Raw genomic sequence first — 21,843 nt, forward strand, 5'->3', positions numbered from 1 at the left:
GGGAGATAGAGAGGGAGGAAGAGGAAAAGAGAGAGGGGGAGGAGGAGGGAAAGGAGGGTAGTAGGTGGGCAGAGCCCTTTTAAAAGGGAACATAGTGAATGCACACGGGTGACATTCTTAGTGGCTGCAGCTTAGGGCATATTCTGTCAGAACCCCAAGGACAGGCCAGTACAGGTACCTGAATACTAACAATGTGTATATCATATAAAAAGAAAGTCAGTTTAAATATTGGTGGGGGGCTGGAAAGATTGTTCAGTCATTAAGAGCCAACTCTGCTCTAGCAGGGAACCCAGTTTCAGTTCCCAGCACCCACATCACAACAAATACCACCACTTGCACTCCAGCCTTGGAGGGGAAATGACATCTCTGGCAATTGTATTCATGTGCACTTCCCCTACTCCCAACACAAAAAAACCTAACAAGTGAACATAACTTAAAAACAATGAACACTTTAAAACTTGATAAAATCTGGGACAATTGGAAAAGCAAAAGAAATGGGAGTAATTATTACTCATGCGGTAAAGCAAGCATGTACAAGTCCACAGTGATATAAATCATTGAACAGGTAAACAAATGGAAGAAAATAGGAGCTCTTCTTACTGTAGAAATCCAGGCAATCTATGTAAAAAATGATTGAAACAGACAACTGGCATTTGGCAAACACAGTAATAATCATTAGCGTTGAGAACTGTCAACAGATGCAGAGCCCAGGAGGTCAAACAGTAATGAGAACCAGAATAATCGCACATATTAAATCATTGGTCTGACACATATTAATCACTAAGATAAATATAGTAAACGTGAAGTAAAGAAACTTGTCAGGTCCTGCTTTAGCCAAGCGACTGAAGCTGGAAGTCAACATTAGCTGGCCTAATCAACACCTCACACTGCGTGTGCTGCAGTGAGTTCACCATGTTGCTTTTCTTCTGTCCTTTAAAACATGACGAAAGCTGCATTTAATTAAAGGAAACATCCGTGGCACTTTCGTTGGGAGATTCTTCCAAAGTCTGAAATACATATAAGACAGCAAACACAAAACAAGGCAAAACCAAAAAATAAAATGAGCAAACTGTGCCAGATTAAAAGGGACTAAAGGAATATGATGGTTTTGTACAAAGTGAGTTAAGGGTTTAATATATGCTAAAAGTCATAGAGACAAGCCCTGTGTAAACATCTTAGTGATGTTTTACATGCTATCATATTTTAAAAAATAAAAGAAGGCTAGGAAGATGGCTTTGGTGGGTAAGATGCTTGTTGTGAAAGCAAGAGGGACTGAGTTCAAATCCCTGGCACCCACATAAAGGCTGAGCATGGCCATAAGTGCCTGTAACACCAACATTGTGTATATGGGAAGGGGTGCTGTAGAGAAAGGTGGATCCTAGGAGCTCATCTGCCATCCAGCCTACCTGGAACACAGAGCACCAGGTTCAGTGAGAGACCCTGTCTCAAAAAAAAAATAGTTAGGATAGAATAAATAAGATTGAATAAGAGGACCATATCTGACATCTTCCTCTGGCTTCTGCATGGCCAAGGATGTGCCCTCGCCACTCAACCCCACATACCTGCGCATCCATCTCTCTCTCTCTCTCTCTCTCTCTCTCTCTCTCTCTCTCTCTCTCTCTCTCTCTCTCTCTCTCTCTCTCTCTCTCTCTTCACACACACACACACACAGGGGAAAGAAAGACAAATATAACAACTACTGGGAGAAGGAACTATACAAAGGTATAAACAATAATCGAAATAAAGAATTCATCAAATAGGCTTAACCAAAGAAAAATTAGTGAACTGGGAAACAAGTTATGAGGTGTTGTTCAGGATATGACATCAAATGACAAAGGTATTAAAAAAAAAAGTAAATGAGATTCATGTATAAATATAGAGGCTCTAACTAAATCTAAATACATATTTATGTATTTATTAATATTTATTTTAAGCATATATTTTATTTATATTATTTTAAACATATTTTATTTAAATAATTTAAATAACTTATTTAAAATACATATTTATATGTACATATGGAGAACAGAAGAAATAGAATATACTTTTGGCTTCCTTTAACAATTATAAATTTATGATAAGCACCAATCAATACATAGATACACTGAAAACCTCTTCAAAAAGAAAAGCTTGTATTAGCTTGTCAAATTTCCCCCAAAAGTAGAGTCTAGTGTATTTATCACTTAATTGACCAAACACACACACACACGGTTTTTCTCTCTTGGTTTGGGTAGAAAAATGATTACTTTTTCTGCAGAACATATAACCCACTATTCATTAGTTTTTATTTCTGAGTCTTCAAATCCCTTGAATCTCTTAAAAGCTGCAGAACTAACGTATAAGAGTCTTTCAAGTCTTGTGAGTATGGAGAGAGTAGACAAGAGAAAATAAACACTACACAGAAGAAGCCCAAACTGTGTTTCCCATTGTCAGTTCTAGGCTCAATTGGCTTGTGTGATTTGGTCAAGCCATTCCTCCTTAGTAGCCACAGCTATTTCCTGTCTGTGATTCTATGTCCCAGGCTGCATTTAATGATAGAGTAAATCTGACCGCCAGCAAAGGTCACTTGAGGTAGTCCTACAGCTCCAGTCCCTGCTCAAACGTGCAAGGGAATGAGTTTTTCTGTCATTTCCTGGAACACATCAAGGCGACTCTTTATCTGCTCATGAGTCTAGTGCTTTTAGTTGCCTTTCTCCATCTTGCTATTGCCAATCCCTCCTGAGGATCTGCAGTTGAAACCTCCAAAATGAGGAACTATCGTATGCAGACACCAAGGCCGTGTTTCAGGGTCTTCCTGGGCTATGAGCGGTCGTGTTTGCAGACCTCTGTCACCTGGTCAGGTCATATATGGCTGTCCCGGGAAAGCTTGGCTCCCAGAGATACAGGGGTGTTGACCTTCCATGTCCTTCACTCCTCGTGTGGGTGAGTCTGGAAAAGAGAGAAGAGGAGTCTGCAGTCATGTGGTTATGAAACCACCATGAGTCAGACGTCCAGAGCGAGCCTTCTGGTAGCCACTCATTCTGCTCTGGCTGCTACTGTGCCTCATGATTGGGAGAGTCCCTACCAGACACTCGACGAGATCCGAAACATTTCCACAGACCCATTGTTTCAGGGACTGCCTGTCCTTGCTGCATTGTGTTTCAGGAGTCCACACACCAAGTAGAACATGTCCCTTGAAATCACCCCGCTTTGCTGTATCTTCCAGCTCTCGGGGTTTCATCTTTGAAAGGTCTCATTTGCCAGCTGGCTGATAAAAATACAATGCTGGTATGGGCCACAGTTTGGAGCATCGGAGGGAAGCATGCAGGCTGCAAGAATGTTTCTCTTTTAGTCACTCAAATCATGAAAGTTTAAAATCCATGTATTGCGACTGATGTCCTTATGAGATAAGGTGAAGAAACAGAAATAGATGCAGGGAGAATGCCAGGGAAGGTAGAGGGTTAGAATGGTATACTTGTAAGCCAAACAGCACAGAAGATGGCCAGAAAAACACCAAAAGCTGAGGATAGGCAAGAGACTCCTCTAGAAACATGCCGGAGGCTTCAAATGTCAACAATTTTTAAACTCTGGTTTGTGGTACAGAGCAGGTGAGGAGATGCGAGGTCTGTGCCCTTAGGAAATGAGCTTTTAAAGCCCAGTGTGCATTCTCTACACTAAGGAAAGACTTGAGCTTGGGAACATAGGCTCTGATAGGAGGACCTTGCCTTCTTCCTTGCAGTGGTTCTTAAAGCCTTCTTAAAGCTGCCACCCTTTAATTCAGTTCCTCATGTTGTGTGACTCCCCCCCAAAAAACCAAATTATTTTTGTTGCTACTTCACAACTGTGGTTTTATTACCGCTATGAATCGTAATGTAAATATCTGTGTTTTCCGATGGTCTTAGGTGACCCCTGTGAAAGGGTCATTTGACTCCAAAGGGGTTGTGACCCACAGGTTGAGAACCACTGCTGTAGATGTTCTGGGAACACAGCTTTTGAGAATGCAAAGATAGTCCTTAGTGGAGGGTGGAGGATCTTAGGTAAAGGTACTCGTTGCCAAGACAACCTGAGTCTGATTCCCTGAACCTTTATGGTGGGACAGAATCTCTACAGGGGCACCATGGCATGTATTTATCAACACACACACACACACACACACACACACACACAATTACACACACATACACATATACACACATCACACACACACATACGCACATCATACACACCACATACACAATCACACACACCACACACATACAAATACACACACCCATAGACACATACCACACACACATACACACATCACACACACGACACACAATCACACACACACACAATTACACACATACACCACACACACATCACACATACACCACACACACAATCACACACACCACAAACACAATCACACACACCACAAACACAATCACACACACCACACACATACACATACACCACATACACACATCACACACACAATCACACACACCACACATACACACCTCCTACATATTACACACACACCACACACACACATGCACATACACACAATTACACACACCATACATACACACCACACATATACACACACCACATACACACACAATCACACACCACACCACACACACACATACACATACCCCCACATACCACACATACACCATACACACTACAGATACCACGCACACCACACCACACACAGCACACCCACACATACCACACATATACCATGCACACACCATACACACTACACATACCACACATATACCATGCACACACCATACACACTACACATACCACACATATACCATGCACACACCATACACACTACACACACCACACACACCACACACACACAATCACACACACCACACACACCACACACACACTCACCACACACGCACACAACACAATATACCCCCCACATAGCACACATACACCATACACACACCACACACACAACACAATACACCCCCACACACCACACATGCACCATACACACTACACACAACATACAACACACACACATACCACATACACACACACACCACACTATATACACTCACTCAGAGTAAATGAATATAAAAAGTTTTAAACTAAACAAAAAAGTACAGTTTGTGTTTATGACAGGAAGGAAGTGGTAATCATTGCGTGTCTGCATGAGGTCACCCAGGGTAGGACATGTCAGGGTCAGCTCATCTTGGGGAAGTCAGAGGACAAAACATAACTGACTAAGCCCAGCAAGACTGTATTGTTAGGAAATCAGACATTTCCAGACTTCCTTCTGTTGCTGGATGAACACGTTGTATTAGTCAACAAGCCTGAGATGGGTGACTGATTCGGGAGTTGGGCCACTTCAGGCTGAGGGTATCTGTGGAGTGACATGGCTCTTATTTAAGTACTTCCCTGCCCTTGGATTCCTCCAGGATCTAGAAAAGACAAGCAACACCAAATCTCTGTTTGATGGACTCGATGACTCCATCTACAACTGGACCTATGTGCTGAGTTCTGGATGGTCTACTTGAGGAGAACACAGGGAGGCCAGGGGATGTTTGAAAGGCAGTGATTGTGATGGCAAATTGTGCACTATGAGAAGCTGGTGATGTTTAGAAAGATACAATAAAGACCCAAGAAAAACAGGATAGAAAAGAAATCACGAGTTTTTCTTTATCAGAGAGTTAGTGTTGATCAATCAATCAGGAGATAAAAGGTTCTCTCAATCTGCCTAAGGAAAGACTTCCAAGAAAAGCCCTGCTGATGAGGCTTGACAGCTAAGCTCTATGAATTAATGTATGAAGTTAGCAAAAGCATACTCACCAACTCCTTGTACAAAAACCAGATATAAACATACGATCAACCAATTTTGAAAGGGAAGAGCACATGTTCCTTTTGTCCAACTATAATATCCACCATGAAGCCATACTGACAAGGCGTTATGGATTGGGGTAGCCACGGATGAGCAACCCAGAGAAAACTGGATAGAACAATGCTGACTTTTCAACTGATCTGTCCAGATCTTGTCTGCTGGACATGGGATTTGAGGACCTAAACATATGTGATGCCATAGACAATGTTACTTCAGTTCCAATGTACTTCTGCACTCAAATGGAAGAAAGCCAACAATGATACAAGGATGGTTGTTGGAGTTCAGAAAAACACATACTAAACATTATCAAGCACACACTAAACATTAACAGAACAGTCCTTTCGCAGAACATTCTCAAGACAGAGCAATTGAAACACAGTTGCCTGGCAAGTACTGTAGATTATATCTGAGAAAGCGTGAAAGAAAGGCAAAAGGCCATATCCAGATTCAGGGCACACTGGCCACCCTGGGTTCTACAGCTATATTCTGAAACCCAGCAAGAACAAACATGTCTTATAAATTGACAGTAAATGTTTAACACAGGAGGCACCAAGGCATGTCCAAGAACAATCCTGGGAACAAAATGCACCCGAGGTAAAAGGCCCTCGCCTTTCTGTCTGGAGCCTCTCACAGCTCCCCCGGGCATTGCGCACCATGCATCAATTCTTTTCACCATGTTCTGACAGAGAAGCACATCATTTATGACAGAGAACGTGGCATGTGATGGACAGTTCAGTGGTAACATGGGGAAGCTGTCTTGAGTTGAAGGGGAGATGTAGTTGGAAGATTTAAACGATACAAAAGAGTGGACAAAGACAACACTAAACTCTAAGTGTTTCTAAGGCTCAAACCTAGCATATCTCTGGTAGGCAAACAAATCCACACTGAACAGCTTTTTCCCCCTTTTCTTTTAACTTTGGAGAAAGGTTCTAAATTGGCCATGCTGGCTTCGAACTAGCTTTATGGCTCAGGCAGGCTGTGAACCTGTGGTCCCCCTGCCTCATCCTCCCAAATAGCTGGGATTCCAGGCCAGCACCAAGAGGCTCAAAGAAAGATACAATTTAAATCAAACAGAAGAAAATGTATATCGTACTTGTGATCTGGGGAGCAGGTGCAACTTGAACCCCCAAAACTTATTAGGAAAATTACCCAGATGCCCATTTGTAAATTAAGGATTTTGAATGACAGCATGCACAAAGCTATCCAGTTCTTGACAGATTAAAAAAAGTGGCTGGACGGTGATGGCATATGCCTTTAATCCCGGGCAGATTCCTGTGAGTTCCAGGACAGCCAGAGCTACTGTTACACAGAGAAACCTTGTCTTGATAAACCAAAACAGAAGGAGGAGGAAGAGAAGGAGGACAAGGAGGAGGAGGAGAAAAGAAGGAAGAAAGAAGGAAGAAAGGAAGGAAGGAAGGAAGGAAGGAAGGAAGGAAGGAAGGAAGATCAACATCTTTAGAGGCTAATACTTAGGTCATATAAAGAATACCATATCCAGGTGCAGTGCTAACACCAGGATTCAAGAGCTTGAGGCACGAGAACCAAGAGTTCAAGGCCAGTTTAGAGTATATTCCGAGATTCTGCCTCAAATAAATAAATTTTAAAAACCCTGTAACTATATATTTAGATTATATCAGCAAAACATAGTAAATATTGAAAATATGCTTGGAAAGGAGGCATCAAAATGGTTCTGAGAGACTCTGGCTTTCAGTAAGTATAATATATTTATTCAATTAATAAAATCAGTGTTTATCTCATATTGGACTACTCTAAGTATTGAAGGTAGAGGGAGAAAGAGTCTCTGCCTTGAGACTTTTTGTCTTCAGAAGGACAAAAAAATTTACTTCTCGTACGCGGGTTTTCTTTTTAAAATTATAATCACGTAATTTTATAGCTGGGAGAATACTTGGTAGTATTTCTTCTGGATTCACACTTTTGAAAGTATTTATTTAGTGTTGGGGGTGGGTAACGCATGCACTAAATCACTCATGTGGAGGTCAGAGGTCAGTTTGCTGGAGTCGATTCTCTCCTTCTACCATATGGGTTCTGAGGGTCAAACCTGGGTCGCCAGGCTTGGTGTGGGTGTTTCTCCAGCTGGCTGTCTCATCTGGCATAGGTCCGTGCTTTTCCCAATTGACAAACAACATCTCAGGGGGACCCGCTGACGTTGCTGGGGCTTCCATCAGAAGCCGAGCACCTAGGTGTATCCAGAATGCCCAGGACTGGGCTTCTGTTCTCCTTCTGCAACCTGTGTATGACTGGCAACCTCCCATGCTGCAATTTCTTCACCAGTAAAGCCACAGGGAGAATGACGTTCAGCCTAAAGTTGGTTTAAAGATGAAATGAAGAAACATTATCTGGAACAGCAGCTTGGCACATGACGAAATTGCAAGCTAGCTGTTTTGCTTTCTCTACCTTGGTTCTAACACGATCGCAAAGATGAGACTTTCCTGTATTTCAAAACTGAAACTGTTTTGGGTTATCAGGGAAGTAACTGACGGCTTCCAGTAAATACTAACACTAATACTAGTACTAGTACTAGTGATAGTGATAGTGATAGTGATAAAGCCACATACTTTCCCAGACAATGTGACCTGGCACCCATGAAATATGTCTTCCACATTAACTGTTTCCCCCAGCACTTTTTGCCTTGACTCAGGATGCTCAGTGGAAGAGCAGTAAGAGACTCTTCTAACCTCACCTTGCGATTCCTTGGTGGACTTAAATCCTGGAAAGGGTGAGTACCCTGCCCTGAGGCTGTACAGGCTACAAACCTAGTACTTCACATGCAGTTTCGAAACCACACATAATTGTCAATTGTCTGAGGAATGATTAATGTCACCTGGCTGACTTTTTCAAAAGGGTGTGAACTGCATGGATGAATAATGCTCACTTAGCTAGGGACCTGAGAGGTTCAGAGGAAATGGGGCGATCCTACCGATGGGGAGGATGGGGAGTTTCTGTTGACTCTGTCATTCTTCCACTCAGGGGGCGGAGCCAGCTGCTGGATAAACAGATCCAACCCAGTTATAAGGGGGGGAGAAAAGATGTGCCCTCTATCTTTCAGGGTTTCAGCTGGTGGCAAGCAGCTGGACAGTACGGGTGCAGCAGAAGGAATCCAGAGAGAGGATGAGCTCCAAACCAAAGCCCATCGGGATTATCGGGGCGCCGTTCTCCAAAGGACAGGTGAGTGCCAGCCTGCCTTTGAATGACTGGGACTTATTGGCAAATGTTTCATTTTAGAACTTGCCTGGCGTTGCCATCTGGCTGGAAGTTTCCCAGCACCATGTGGACCCCAGGTGTGTGCACTCAAGTCTTCTAGCCACTGTGTGGCATGGCACACCTGAGGACTTGAACCCACTTCCTCTTTAGGCTCCTGACAGAGTCTGTTTCATTTAAGCCCAAGTCGTGACTATGTTGAGGCAAAGTCACGTGGGTGGAGATCGCCTGCACTGCAGCGCCTTTACTAGTTGCTGTGTTTCTCGGTGTCTCTAATGTTTTCTGAGTATAGAGTGAGAGACTGTGAGAACACACATTGGCCTGGTTTCATAACTAATGCCTAGAACACTGTAATGGGTTGGTGGCAACCTTCAGCCTTTTTCAAATTTGGATTAATGAAATAATAGAGCTTTTGCAAGTTTGTGAAGAATTCATGCTATCTGGAGCTTTAATGACCTTATGACTATTAGCTCATAAGTTAGGGGCCTTTACATGGTTCTTTAAGAAGAGAGAACAAGGACAAAATACTTGAGGGTGGCACTCCTGTCAGGACGACTGGATCTATTAACGTCCACTTGTTTAGACCACCTAAGTATGAATTACACGTGTAGCAGTGCCTAAATGGGCCATTGCTCCCCCTCCCTCCTCCCCAACTTGGATACACTCACTCTGCTCATTGTAACAACAGAATGCCTTAGACTCAATATGGTCTGGTTTAAAAAGTCCAAGTCAAACAAGAGAGTCAGTGGGTTGGAACTCCTACAGTCCTTCTGTGTTTAAATGGGGTCTTCCTCCTGGCTTTTAGAATCTAGACAGCCTTTTTAATTGTGAAGCCTCAAGGTGCACACTGGCTTTTTGTCAGACCCTAATACAAATTGTGGGAGGTCAGAGGCCCAGATTGTATTTGGTGTCAGTAAACAGCTCTTCACCATCCCTGGAAACCCACCAAAGAACACCCCCAGAGCACCAGAACACGGGGTATTTCATTGGCACATATTCCCTTTAAAATGCACAATATGGGTCTGGGGAAATGGCTTAGTGGTTAAGTATCACTTGATACTCTTCAGGAAGACCAGGGTTCAGTTCCCAGCACCTACATCAGGTGCTCACAGTTGCCTATAACTCAAGCTCTGGGGTATCCAATACCCTCTTCTCGTCGTTGTGAGCACCACCCCTACCCCCACACAAATAATGAGGAAAATTATTTAAATAAATTAAATTATTTTAAAAATCCATTGTATGCTCATGTGGTCTTTAGGTTTAGAGGATTTTACTTTGCTTTTTAATTGTGTATATATTAGTTCATTTCTGCAAGAACAGTAAGCATTGTTAACCACCAAGCCATCTCTCCAGCCCTACATCTACTGCTGGGATGGTTTGTAAAACAGACTTGAAAATGACAAAGAAAAAAGAAGGCAAAGAAGGAGGCAAACAGAAGAGAAAGGAGGAAGGAAGGAAGGAAGGAAGGAAGGAAGGAAGGAAGGAAGGAAGGAAGGAAGGAAGGAAGGAACTGGGTATAGTAGAATATGCTCTAGGGAGGTAGTAAGTTCAAAGCCAATTGGAATTTCATGAAAACCCTTCTCAGGAAGGAAGGAAGCAAGGAAGGAAGGAAGGAAGGAAGGAAGGAAGGAAGGAAGGAAGGAAGGAAGGAAGGAAGGAAGGAAGGAAGGAAGGAAGGGAGGGAAGGAGGGAGGGAGGGAGGGAGGGAGGGAGGAAGGAAGGAAGGAAGGAAGGAACAAATGAACAAGGGAAGGGAAACATACCTTGGCCTCTGGGCTTAGGCAGAGAGCTGACCTCCAGGCCCTTCTAGGCGAGAATACGGTAAAACACCATCTGCTGCACTGTCTCATCCTTAGTAACGCTCCTCTGTCAGAGATTCTCCTTCAACATGGGCGTGAATCTGCAGCTCATTGTCTCAAGAGTAGAGACAGAGTCCCCTGTTGTAAGCCATGTATCAGAGGGTGACACTGCCAGCATATCCGTGCAGTTGGCCTTCCTAAGTGTGGCAGGAGTCTGACACGCTGGCAAAAAGGAGAAGGTTAGAGGGAAGTGGTTAGAAGTTTGAGAAACAGCCCCATTCTCTGCCTCACCTCATTCCAAGACAGTGAATAAAGATGAGGTTGCTAGGTATTGTTTTCATGGGATGACTGAGTTAATTACGGCTTGCAGTGACTCTCAACTTTCCTAATGCTGTGACCCTTTATTCCTCATGTTGTGGTGACGCCCAGCAACACAACACAATTATCTTATTGCTACTTCATAACTTTAATTTTGCTACTGTGTTATGAATTGTAATGTAAATATCTGATATGCGACCCCAAAGAGGTCCACAGGTAGACGGCTTAGAGTGATCTGTTAGTTTACTCATAGTCATGGAATCTTCACTGTGTGCTTCCAGACAGGATTGTTTGCTTCCAAAGCTTGTATCCCTGGTCTACACTGATGCTGATTTAGAAGGTTCAGCTCTATAGCAAATCTTTGCTTTGTGGCCAGTTAAGGGGCTGGACAGGACACTTTTAATGGCCAGGCTTGCTGTCAAAGCAGTTTCTAAAGTGGGCAAAGAAATGAAGCAATGAGCATACAGCAATCATGAGAAGTCATTTTAATCAAAGCAATAAAATGGAATGCTAGAAAATGCTATTGTGAGGGGCTAGGGATGTGGTTGGTAAAGGGTTGTGCAAGCTTGATGACACAAAACCCTAGGTTAGACCGCCCAACTACATAAACTGAGTATGGTGACAGACCCTTGTAGTTCCCAAACTGAAGAGGTAAGGAGACGAGGATCTGAAGTTCAAGGTTATCCTTAGCTATGCAGTGAGTTTGAGGCTAGCCTGGGCTATGTGAGAACATGTATTAACAAGACAAAACAAACCCAATCACTCCGTGGAGAAACCTACTGACTGTCAACTGAGAGGTCTATGCAGGGTTGTTATGATGCCTGGAGAGGAGAAGAGGAGAGACTGTGAGTCACATTAAGTTGTACTTCGGGTACCATCTATATGTCAGTCCTCTACTGCACCACACAGAGCCCTACTGGTAAAAACATTTCCGTTGAAATCTGCCGGTAAGACCAAAGGCTATGAAACTGTAAGCCAATAGAACCCATGGTGAGCACAGTTAGGAATAGTTCACCAGGGCTGGGAAGACAAATAAACTGGTAAAGAGCTTGCTACACAGGCATGAGGACTTGAGTTTGAGTCCCCAAATCAGTCTTAAAAATAAAACAAACAAACAAAAACCCAAAATACCTGGTGGTATATATATCTATAATTCCAGGGCTGGGAAGGTAGAGAGAGTTGAAACTCTGGTTAGTCAGGCCAGCCTATTTGTGTAATTTGTGTATTCCAGGCTAGTGAGAGACACACACCCCCAACACACACGCGCGCGCGTGCGCGCACACACACACACACACACACACACACACAGCATCATTTATTAAAGGGCTGGACAGAGTCTGTAAAATGGAAATTCTTTTTAAGATGGGGTTTCACTGGATAGCATGAAGCTGTTCTCTGTCTCTGTCCCTTTCTCCCTCCCTCCCTCTCTCTCTCCACATATATGTGGAGTTAAAATCAGGGTGGCCTAGATCACATTCGTCTCTCTCTCCCAAGTGGTGAAATTAAAAGGGTGCACCATTTCTCTGTGGAAGGGGAAAGCATAATTAAGTTAATGCACTTCTTTTCCTAGCTCCAAAGTCACTGTGATGTATATTTTTAATGGAATTTAGAAAACTTGTTTTCTCAATTGTAAATTAGTTTAAATGCTGCTTTTCTTATTAGTCTCGTAAATGTTGGACTGTTTTCTGTAAATGGCATTTTACAGAATCTAAACTTCAAAACTGTACTAACTTTTATAGTTAAACATTGTATTAAATAAAATATACTATAATAAACAAAAAAGTGTACACCATTATACCTGATGGAATGACATCTTGAGTTTGTCTTCTGGTCTGCACACACACAAACATGCATGGTGCACCTGCACACTCATATGTACATGTTCACAAAAACACACACACACACATACACACTCACCAAAACAGAAAAACATTTAATATTCTTATTACAAAGAAATAATAAGCATTTAAGGTGCTGAATATATTACCAGTGTCTACATGGATCCAGACATCACTCTAAACCTCATGAATATATATATATATGTATATACATATATATATATCAATTGAAAAAATGACATTTAAACAATTTAGGAGATGTAAAGGAACAGAACCTTGTTAGGTAAAGTATTCAAGGTTCTTGGTAGCCAGCAGTAGAAATTTGACACCAGGATTTGCCTAGCACCTGGGGAAGATCATCTGTCATTTGACCAGAGAGGAAGTATTTGCTTAGTTTAGGGTTACAGTCCCAATCCTTAGGATAAACACATGTGACTTTTGACACCAATCTGCTGGCCAAGATCACTTTCTGTGTGTCTTTAAATGGAAAAAAAAATGGGTGTGTCTTAAAGTGTTTGAAATGAAGATCAGAAAGACTTCTATCAACCACCAGGCTGCAGAAGAATTTTTTCAAAGAGAAAGATGGATGGCTAGCTCTCTGGATGTTATCTCAGCAAGGCAGGATTTCTCACATCAGGTTTAAACAGGTCAGAATTTGAAGTTACTATGCTGGTCTTTGTGGCTTCAGGTCTCGGTTGACAATTTTTGCCTGGTTTCTCCTCAGAGTCCTAAACTACTCTCCATTTACCAGTTAGGGTACTTCATTGTTTCATTTTTTATTATTATAAATACTGCTGTCACTCACTTAAGTACAGGTCTCGTAGGTTGACTTTGCATGGAGGTCTTTTCAGGCCATACTCTTAGCCTGCTGATGCTTTTGCCCTAGATTTTCCCAAGGTAGCAAAGTTTCTCCATCACCCCGTCACCTTTCCTGACCATCTACCGATGTTGCAAGACCCAGCCCAAAGATCACATGTTGTAGCCAGCATTTATGGCATGCCCTGTTCTAGACTCAATCAAAAGCATCCTGTTTTCGTATCAGTATTGGAACTGATACGAATTGTGTTCAAAAGTTGTGATTAAATGTCCAAACTTAGCCATTTTACACAGAATGTGTGGACAGTGTAGCATGCTGGGAAGAGGCAAGCATGGAATCCCTAGACCAACTTACAAACCTAGTTCCGCCTCTCGTCTGCTATTTGCCAGGATGAAAACGACTTTGTGGATCTAGTCCCTTCTGTTGGGATAGGTGCAATTCACTCCACAGTACTGTGAAGATTAGGTGAGAAACTATATGGTCCTGGATCATGGGAGCTGAAAAACTCGTGGTTAATGATTCAATCGATAAAATAAGGGGCAAGTTTCTCTTGTGGGCATTGGGTAGTCACAGTCACGACTGAAGTACTGTTCTTCTTGCATTGTTCAGCCTCGAGGAGGGGTAGAGAAAGGCCCTGCAGCACTGAGGAATGCTGGTCTGGTGGAGAAACTTAAAGAGACAGGTAATTTTAAAGTTGAAAGGCGGTCAGGTAATGTCCTCGTCACTCTGAAGAAAGGACAGGCTTCTAAGAAGGGAGGATGTATCTGCAGTGACACTGACAATACTGAATCAGGTATTAAATCATTAGAACCGTGTTCAGTGGAAGAAGAAGAGCCTGGGAAGGGTACCCCATAGACACTGCTGGTTTGCAATATTCCCATTTCTTTACTTGGTTTGATGTTTCTGGCCAAACTATTGTACAAAAGGTTGTACGATACAACAAAGAGGTTTGGGTGGATGATTGGGGAGCTGGGGGGGGGTTGAAAATGAGAAATAAAAGCTGCAAGAAGTACACCTTATTATTGCAAGAGGATTCCTACCTTGTTAAAGTAAAATGAAACAGTAATAACAGAAACCATAACTGCATCTAGTGCGCATGTATGTGGGCAGACATGTAGCATGTTGGGAGGTAGAGCATCTAGAACCTGTATGTATTTCAGGGGAAAAGTAAGACAACACTATCAATTTAGAAAGCATTTGTCAACACACAAGACCTGTACTTGAATGAGTAACAGTGGTATAATAACAAGCAAATGAAACAATAAAGTACCCCAACTGGTTAACGGATGAAATAAAGTGGTGCCTCCATGTAGAGACATGCAAAGATCAGACTGCAGCATAGACAAGGACATTCATGGGTCTCAGCAATAGCATGTTAAGTGAGAGAGGCTGACACAAGTGGCCACATGGCTCAGTCCGTGTAAGGTTCTCGGAAGACAGAAACATAGCTAAAGACAGCAATCAACACTCGTTGGGAGTTGGGGCAGGCACTGCCTATGGAGGAACGGAAGTGCTTACTTGATGGCGGTTGCAAGGTTGTAGCTATTTCCTGTACTTGCTGACCTGTACATTCAGAATTATGAGTTTTAATGGATAAGCGTCACTTCATCAAGCTGGAAAGGAGAGTGAGGACGTGCATGGAGCTAGGGCATGAAGGAGTAGGGAAGGGGGCAGGGAAGAAGAGGGAGGGAGAAGGGAGGGAGACAGGAACGGAGGGAAGAAAAGAGGGAGGTTACTCATTGGAGAACAGAAAGTCCAAGTATGTTGTCTCGTCCTTAGTTAACGAGAAGAAACTGATTACATATTATATCAGGTGAAATGTCTTGAGAGCGTTGCTAAATTTTAAGTACACAGAGATATAATGACTACTTCGGCAGTGGCTAGTTCAGAACACTGAGCAGATCCTGTATCACAGTGCTAAGGGATGCTCTCCAGTTTAGAAACTCATGTCAGGGCTTTTAACTGAAAGCACAGTCAGGTCCTTAGGAACATTGGATTCCCTGCAATTTTTTTTTTAATGTGAAAAGATATAACAAAAGATTGCATATCCTGGACTCTCTGACCTGGGAGGTTTGGTACTAACCACGCACAGCATTTACATTTTCAGCACACAGGCAGGTGAGATATGGGAAGATGATGGGGGTTTCAGTGGGTGACGGTATGGGTGGAAAACCGGGATTCTTGAAGTGGGGTCAGGAACTTAGAAAATGCTACTGTATTTCACTACTGCATGTTAACAAATTCTGATGTATCTTATTTGAGATATATAAAGTACGTATTTAAAAGCCAAACATGATCATCACAGAGAGATCAAAAGCGTTTAACACACATGTATACACACACACACATGGGATGGGGGTGGGATGGGGTGAAGGGCGGGGCACGGAACCAGATGCTGTTCCCTATTGGATCAAGACCACAAAGTTGTCACTGTCGCCTTTTCACCATCCAGTCTCCATAGACTGATTCAGGAAATAGGGAGGCCCTGGTATTTGGCAAGCTCCACAGCAAGAAGGTAGTTAGAGGGCTGATTTGCAATGTTTCTATTTAGTAACGTCAAACTTTTAATTGCAGTGTATGATGTGAAGGACTATGGGGACCTGGCCTTTGCTGATGTCCCTAATGACAGCCCCTTTCAAATTGTGAAGAACCCACGATCTGTGGGCAAAGCCAATGAGCAGCTGGCTGGTGTGGTGGCAGAGGCCCAGAAGAATGGAAGAGTCAGTGTGGTGCTGGGTGGAGACCACAGGTCTTGTGAACTGCTAATTCATGGGGGTTGGGCACGGATGGTATAAAGGGACCCAAGGACTACAGGATATTTTATATTTTTTGCCTTTAGAGACATTGTACATGTTAGTTTATTATGGAAACATAGACCAAGCTCTACTTGAAGTCTTAAAATATCTTTATCCATTACAACAGGAAATATGCCAACTGTGAATTTCAGCATAGCCTTAAATTTTATAGTGACAAGCCACTGGGGAAAGTCATACCTTATTAGACTTGAATCCTGACGATACACACAATTCATTTAGGTGAACAATTTAGAAATGTGTGCTTTCCATTATAAAAGTTCTGTAAAACTTCTGAAAGAACATGCACGAATACATGAGTTATTTTGTGTCATTTCTCATGTTATGTTCTAAACCAACAGTTTAGATTTCCTTATGTTCCTACTTGGTATGCACAAAAGTACTATTTTTGCCTCCTGAGTAATTTTTCATCATGGAATGACACCACCTTGTGTGTGTATCTATACCTGTACCTATATCTATGTATCTATATACATGTCCATATTGCCAGATGATTAGTTGGCTGTTTTCACTCAGGGATCATGTCCTGGCGATGAGTTGGAGTGAGAACACCCCTGCTGCTCTTGAAGCAAGAGCTGCTTTCTGTCCTGCATTCGTTTCCTCACTGGCCTGTGAACAGGGCTCCTATGGCAATGCTGCAGTTTAGACTGGGCTTGCTTCCCTTTCTTAGAAACCTAAGTGGAAACATTGGAAGTAGAAATGTTAGGAGTGAAGATGGCCCAAAGTGAGAGACCTAAAGTAAAGCAGACATCAAGCCAAATGAATAAGCAATACCTGGACATGAGGGCACGTTTTCTTCTACTTAGAGAATATGACTGCTCATGGCTTTGAGTGCTATTTATATATTTGCAAGTGTGATGACACAGGCATGCCATGTGACCTACTGTTAATACCTTCTGTTCCAGGTATCACTTAGCTCTCCCATTCTAGCCTAATGGAGGATTTGGGGATGGGCTTTTATGTATCTCAACGTGATGAGACTGGGTCCTTGCATGGAGAGAATAGGTGGCTAAAGTAGAGGCGTTGAGGACTGACGGGACAGACAGACCCTGGCTGTAAGCGATGAAGGAACTGTCTAGTGATTCTCTCTGATTATGAAAATGCTGACTTTTGAGAAAAAGATGAAAGACTGTGCTATAATTGAACACAGAGAATCAAGTACCTAACAAGAGAGAGTCCAGAAAAGGAGCCAGTCAATCCTAAGAACTAAAGAGAGTCCATATCTTTCTTAGTGTTGTTATCAAGGTAACTAACTGGTGACTGCTAGCCCTTCTCTATTGTTCAGTTAACCAGCACCCTTAGGGTCTCTGCAAAGGCTAAATGTACTTCAAGGATATTCAAATAGGCACAGTATATGAGCTAACAATATGATGCATGTGATGACATTGTAAGCCTGATGTTAACTTTGCTCCCTCCCCTGCAGTATGGCAGTTGGAAGCATCTCTGGCCATGCCAGGGTCCACCCTGACCTATGTGTCATTTGGGTGGATGCTCACACTGATATCAACACTCCGCTGACAACAGGCACTGGGAATTTGCATGGGCAACCTGTGTCCTTTCTCCTGAAGGAACTAAAAGGAACGGTAAGAGGCCCCTTAGCTGACATGAAAGAATTCTGTAGTAGTTCAGGAGGCGGAAGGCAAACAGGAGTGCCTTCCTGCCTTTCATTCTTGGTATAACCTCAGGCTATCTTCTGTGTAGTAAATAAGCAAAAGGTGAGTTGATAAAGAAGGATGGCTCTCACTGGACAGACTGCAAACTTATTATATCTGGAGTTGTCCCTCTGTATCCATGAGGGATTGACTGATGACCTCACAGATACCAAAACCACGGGTGCTCAAGTCTCTCAAACAATACGACACACGTTGCATATAACCTATGTGTGTCCTCGCACATACATCAGATCAGCTCTAGATTATTTATATTCCCAAATGAAATATAAATGCTATGAAAACAGCGTTCCAATGGTTCCAATAAAGGGGGAAAGCTTGTATATGTTCAGTGCAGACCAAACCAGTGCAAGCTTAAGTACATTCTCAGCCGTGGCTGGTGGAAACATAGATGCAAAGGGCTTATGGCTTTTTATTTGGAATTTCTTTGGGGGGGGGTATGTGTTCCAAGATAGGGTTTCTCTATGTAACCGTCCTGGAATGCCCCAGTGTTGGGATTAAAGGAGTGTACCACCACACCTGGTCTCTTTGGCTTCTTAAACTACCCTTCTGAGGAGATGGGCAGACTAACCCTTTCTAAACAGGCCTACAGAGATTCAGAGGATAAACAATTTGCCCAGAATCATGCCCAGTTATTGTGAGGCAAGGGCAACCAGGTCTCCTGACTTCTACCTCTATGTACATGTTAGGGTTTTCCTTTGTTACCACGTGACCCCTTCACATCAGAGTCTAGTCAGAAACTCAGCTTTGCCATGCAGATTACTTTTTTTTTCTTGCAATAGAGTCTTGCTAGGTAGTTGAGGCTGGCCTTGAACTTTCTGCCTGCCTTCTGAGTGCCAAGACAGGAGTGTGCCACCATGCCTGGTTTTCAGTGGCTTCAGATCTCCATTGTGAGAAGCACTCATCTGAGCCCCAAGAGGAAGAATCCCCCCTCCTCATTCCTGAGAAACCTGACTTAAGTCCTTTTGAGAAAGGAAAGGAACGATGGGAGCTATTGAAGTAACGGAAGCACATATTTCTTGGTGTTAGAGCCCTGGGAAAGAATCTGCGCACTGCAGAAATGGGGCACAGAGCATGACACTATTGATGGGAGCCCAGGGTATGGCTAGGCCACCGGGCAAAGTTGTTGAGGCGAAAGCAATCAAGAGTATACAAAGGGAGGCAGGCAACCGTCCTAAGTTCACAGGATTTTATAATCACTTCCAAGTTTATACTCTAATGCTAGATATATACAGTCAAATGTGCTAACCATTAAATGCAGATCTGTTCAAGAGAAACATATTTATCTAAATGGAAATGCTGTTGTTTTTAGTTCCCTGACATACCAGGATTCTCCTGGGTGACTCCCTGCATATCTGCCAAGGATATCGTGTACATTGGCTTGCGAGATGTAGACCCTGGGGAACAGTAAGTTTACTCCATGTTCTTTTATATGCTAGGCATACTTTACTGGTCAAGGAGAAGGCTATTTTAAATTGTCAGTATGTATACATGTATGTGTGTATACAACTACATAAACACATGTATTTTCACTTATACACATATGTACTATTCAGGCAATTTATAATGATTCACTATGTGCATATATAACACAGTTCACAGGACTTATTTTATGTATCTTATTATAGTAATCTTTCCATCAAAGGGAACCTAAGAAAAATCAGCCTTATTAATTGGAGATGAACTTAAATCTGTTCTTTTACAGTTACATTATAAAAACTCTGGGAATTAAGTATTTCTCAATGACTGAAGTGGATAAACTAGGAATTGGCAAGGTGATGGAAGAGACGTTCAGCTATCTACTAGGAAGGTATGATGCTTTTGTGTTCATGTGTGCAACCAAGGCTTCCTGCTAACAGTCTTATCCACATATGCGCTTAAAAAAGTGTAGGGAAAAAAGGATTTCCATTGGTTGTTTTTTATAAAGCAGAATAAGGCCTATATTTGCTTACTGATCCCTAAGCCACCACTCTAACGGCAAATCTTTTCTATTCCCTAAAAGAAAGAAAAGGCCCATCCACCTGAGTTTTGATGTTGATGGACTGGACCCAGCGTTCACTCCGGCTACTGGTACACCAGTTGTGGGAGGCCTATCCTATAGAGAAGGTCTCTACATCACAGAAGAAGTTCACAGGACAGGTAGGGAAAAAAGACAATGAAGAGACAGCCATACCCTTGGCTAGTGGATAAGTGGGCCTCTCCTACCTAAAAGCAAGCCTGTTGGTACTTCCAGGATGGCCAACATGTGATGTAATACATCAGGTACTTTCTGTTGGTTCCTGCCTCTTCTCCACTAGATATATTTTGGAATCAGTTGTCAAAGATTTTTAAATGTCAATTACTTTTATCAACTATATCAATACCATTTCCTTTGTTGTTGTAGGGCTACTCTCAGGACTAGATATCATGGAAGTAAACCCAGCTCTGGGGAAGACACCAGAAGAGGTGACAAGTACAGTGAACACGGCAGTAGCATTGACCTTGTCTTGCTTTGGGACTGCTCGGGAGGGAAATCATAAGCCAGGGGTTGACTACCTTAACCCACCTAAGTAAATGTGGGTGTGTCACATGATAGTCAGCTGATACATGACAGCAAACCAAAGAGACCCAAGCAAGTTCTCCCAAAGGCTTGTTCTTTCAGGATTTTTTTTTCCCCAGTTAAGTATTCCGCCAGTTCCTTTATGGTATGAAACTCAGGGTGTGGAAATTTGAACAGCTTTGAAATTAGGACATATAGATATTAGAACATATAGAAGTTAGGACATATGTATTCCTAATTTTAGCAGAAGTTATCCTTAAAAAGCAGTATAAATTAACTTTTAATTAAAAATGCTCTAGCATCTAAAATACGCATTGATGTAAGTGCTGACTTACTAGAGTGGGCTTATGATAGTTGGGGGGAGGTAGCTGTGTTCATGGTGTTCAAAAGATGTGATTTTTTTTTGGTAATAAACTCATTATAAAATTCTGTTGCCTAATCTTTCCAAATACATGTATCATACTTACCCATGTATATACTATACCACACGTACATAACATATACACACACCTTTCTTAAAATCATTTTAAAGATTCCTACAAGATACAGATATAATAATCCCTAAAAGACTGTAAGGCCATTGAAAGCTTGTTTCTGGGACTGGAGACATGGTTCAGGTGTTAAGAGCACTGACTGCTCTTCCAGAGTACCCAGGTTGAATTCCCAGCACCCCCATGGCAGTTCACAATGTGTAACTCCAATTCCAGGGGACCAGACACCCATGGCAAAACACCAAGACACATAAATTAAAAATTAAAAAGGAAAAAAGTTGGTTTCTGCCTTACCTGTAAAATGGATAACCATAGGCTTAGACAATCTCCAAGCTCACTGATAGTAGATGACTCTCTCTTTTTCTAAGCAACCATAATGTTGATATTTTAAGCAGGATTGTTGTGCAGGTACCTGCAAAGGAGTTCACAAACACTATTCAGGAACCAGAGAAATCACTAGTTGATTTTGTTTTTCCAAGAGCTACTAATACATA

The 21,843-nt window shown here is 42.4% G+C and overlaps 1 protein-coding gene and 1 long non-coding RNA gene across 2 annotated transcripts; one reads left to right on the forward strand and one right to left on the reverse strand.

The window, feature by feature from the left end:
- Nucleotides 1–2,052: 2,052 nt before the first annotated feature.
- Nucleotides 2,053–16,412, reverse strand: LOC121144459. Its single transcript, XR_005881814.1, has 2 exons — nucleotides 10,828–16,412; nucleotides 2,053–2,928 (listed from the first exon to the last, which is right to left on the reverse strand). It is a non-coding gene; the product is annotated as an uncharacterized LOC121144459 (long non-coding RNA).
- Arg1 (arginase 1) lies at nucleotides 8,975–20,872 on the forward strand. Its single transcript, NM_001281645.1, has 8 exons — nucleotides 8,975–9,031; nucleotides 14,446–14,518; nucleotides 16,411–16,585; nucleotides 18,073–18,232; nucleotides 19,632–19,726; nucleotides 20,025–20,129; nucleotides 20,322–20,458; nucleotides 20,703–20,872. Exons 1-8 carry the CDS (start codon nucleotides 8,975–8,977, stop codon nucleotides 20,870–20,872), a joined length of 972 nt encoding a protein of 323 aa, NP_001268574.1.
- The last annotated feature ends 971 nt before the right edge of the window (nucleotides 20,873–21,843 follow it).

Source organism: Mesocricetus auratus, unplaced genomic scaffold (genome assembly GCF_017639785.1).
Source record: "Mesocricetus auratus isolate SY011 unplaced genomic scaffold, BCM_Maur_2.0 Super-Scaffold_100018, whole genome shotgun sequence".
NCBI lineage: Eukaryota > Metazoa > Chordata > Mammalia > Rodentia > Cricetidae > Mesocricetus > Mesocricetus auratus.

Coding starts and splice junctions, on each gene's coding strand:
- Arg1 (NM_001281645.1), top strand. CDS start 8,975: ATGAGCTCCAAACCAAAGCCCATCGGGATTATCGGGGCGCCGTTCTCC. Junction 9,032..14,445: donor CGCCGTTCTCCAAAGGACAG/GTGAGTGCCAGC, acceptor TGCATTGTTCAG/CCTCGAGGAGGGGTAGAGAA. Junction 14,519..16,410: donor GGAGAAACTTAAAGAGACAG/GTAATTTTAAAG, acceptor TTTTAATTGCAG/TGTATGATGTGAAGGACTAT.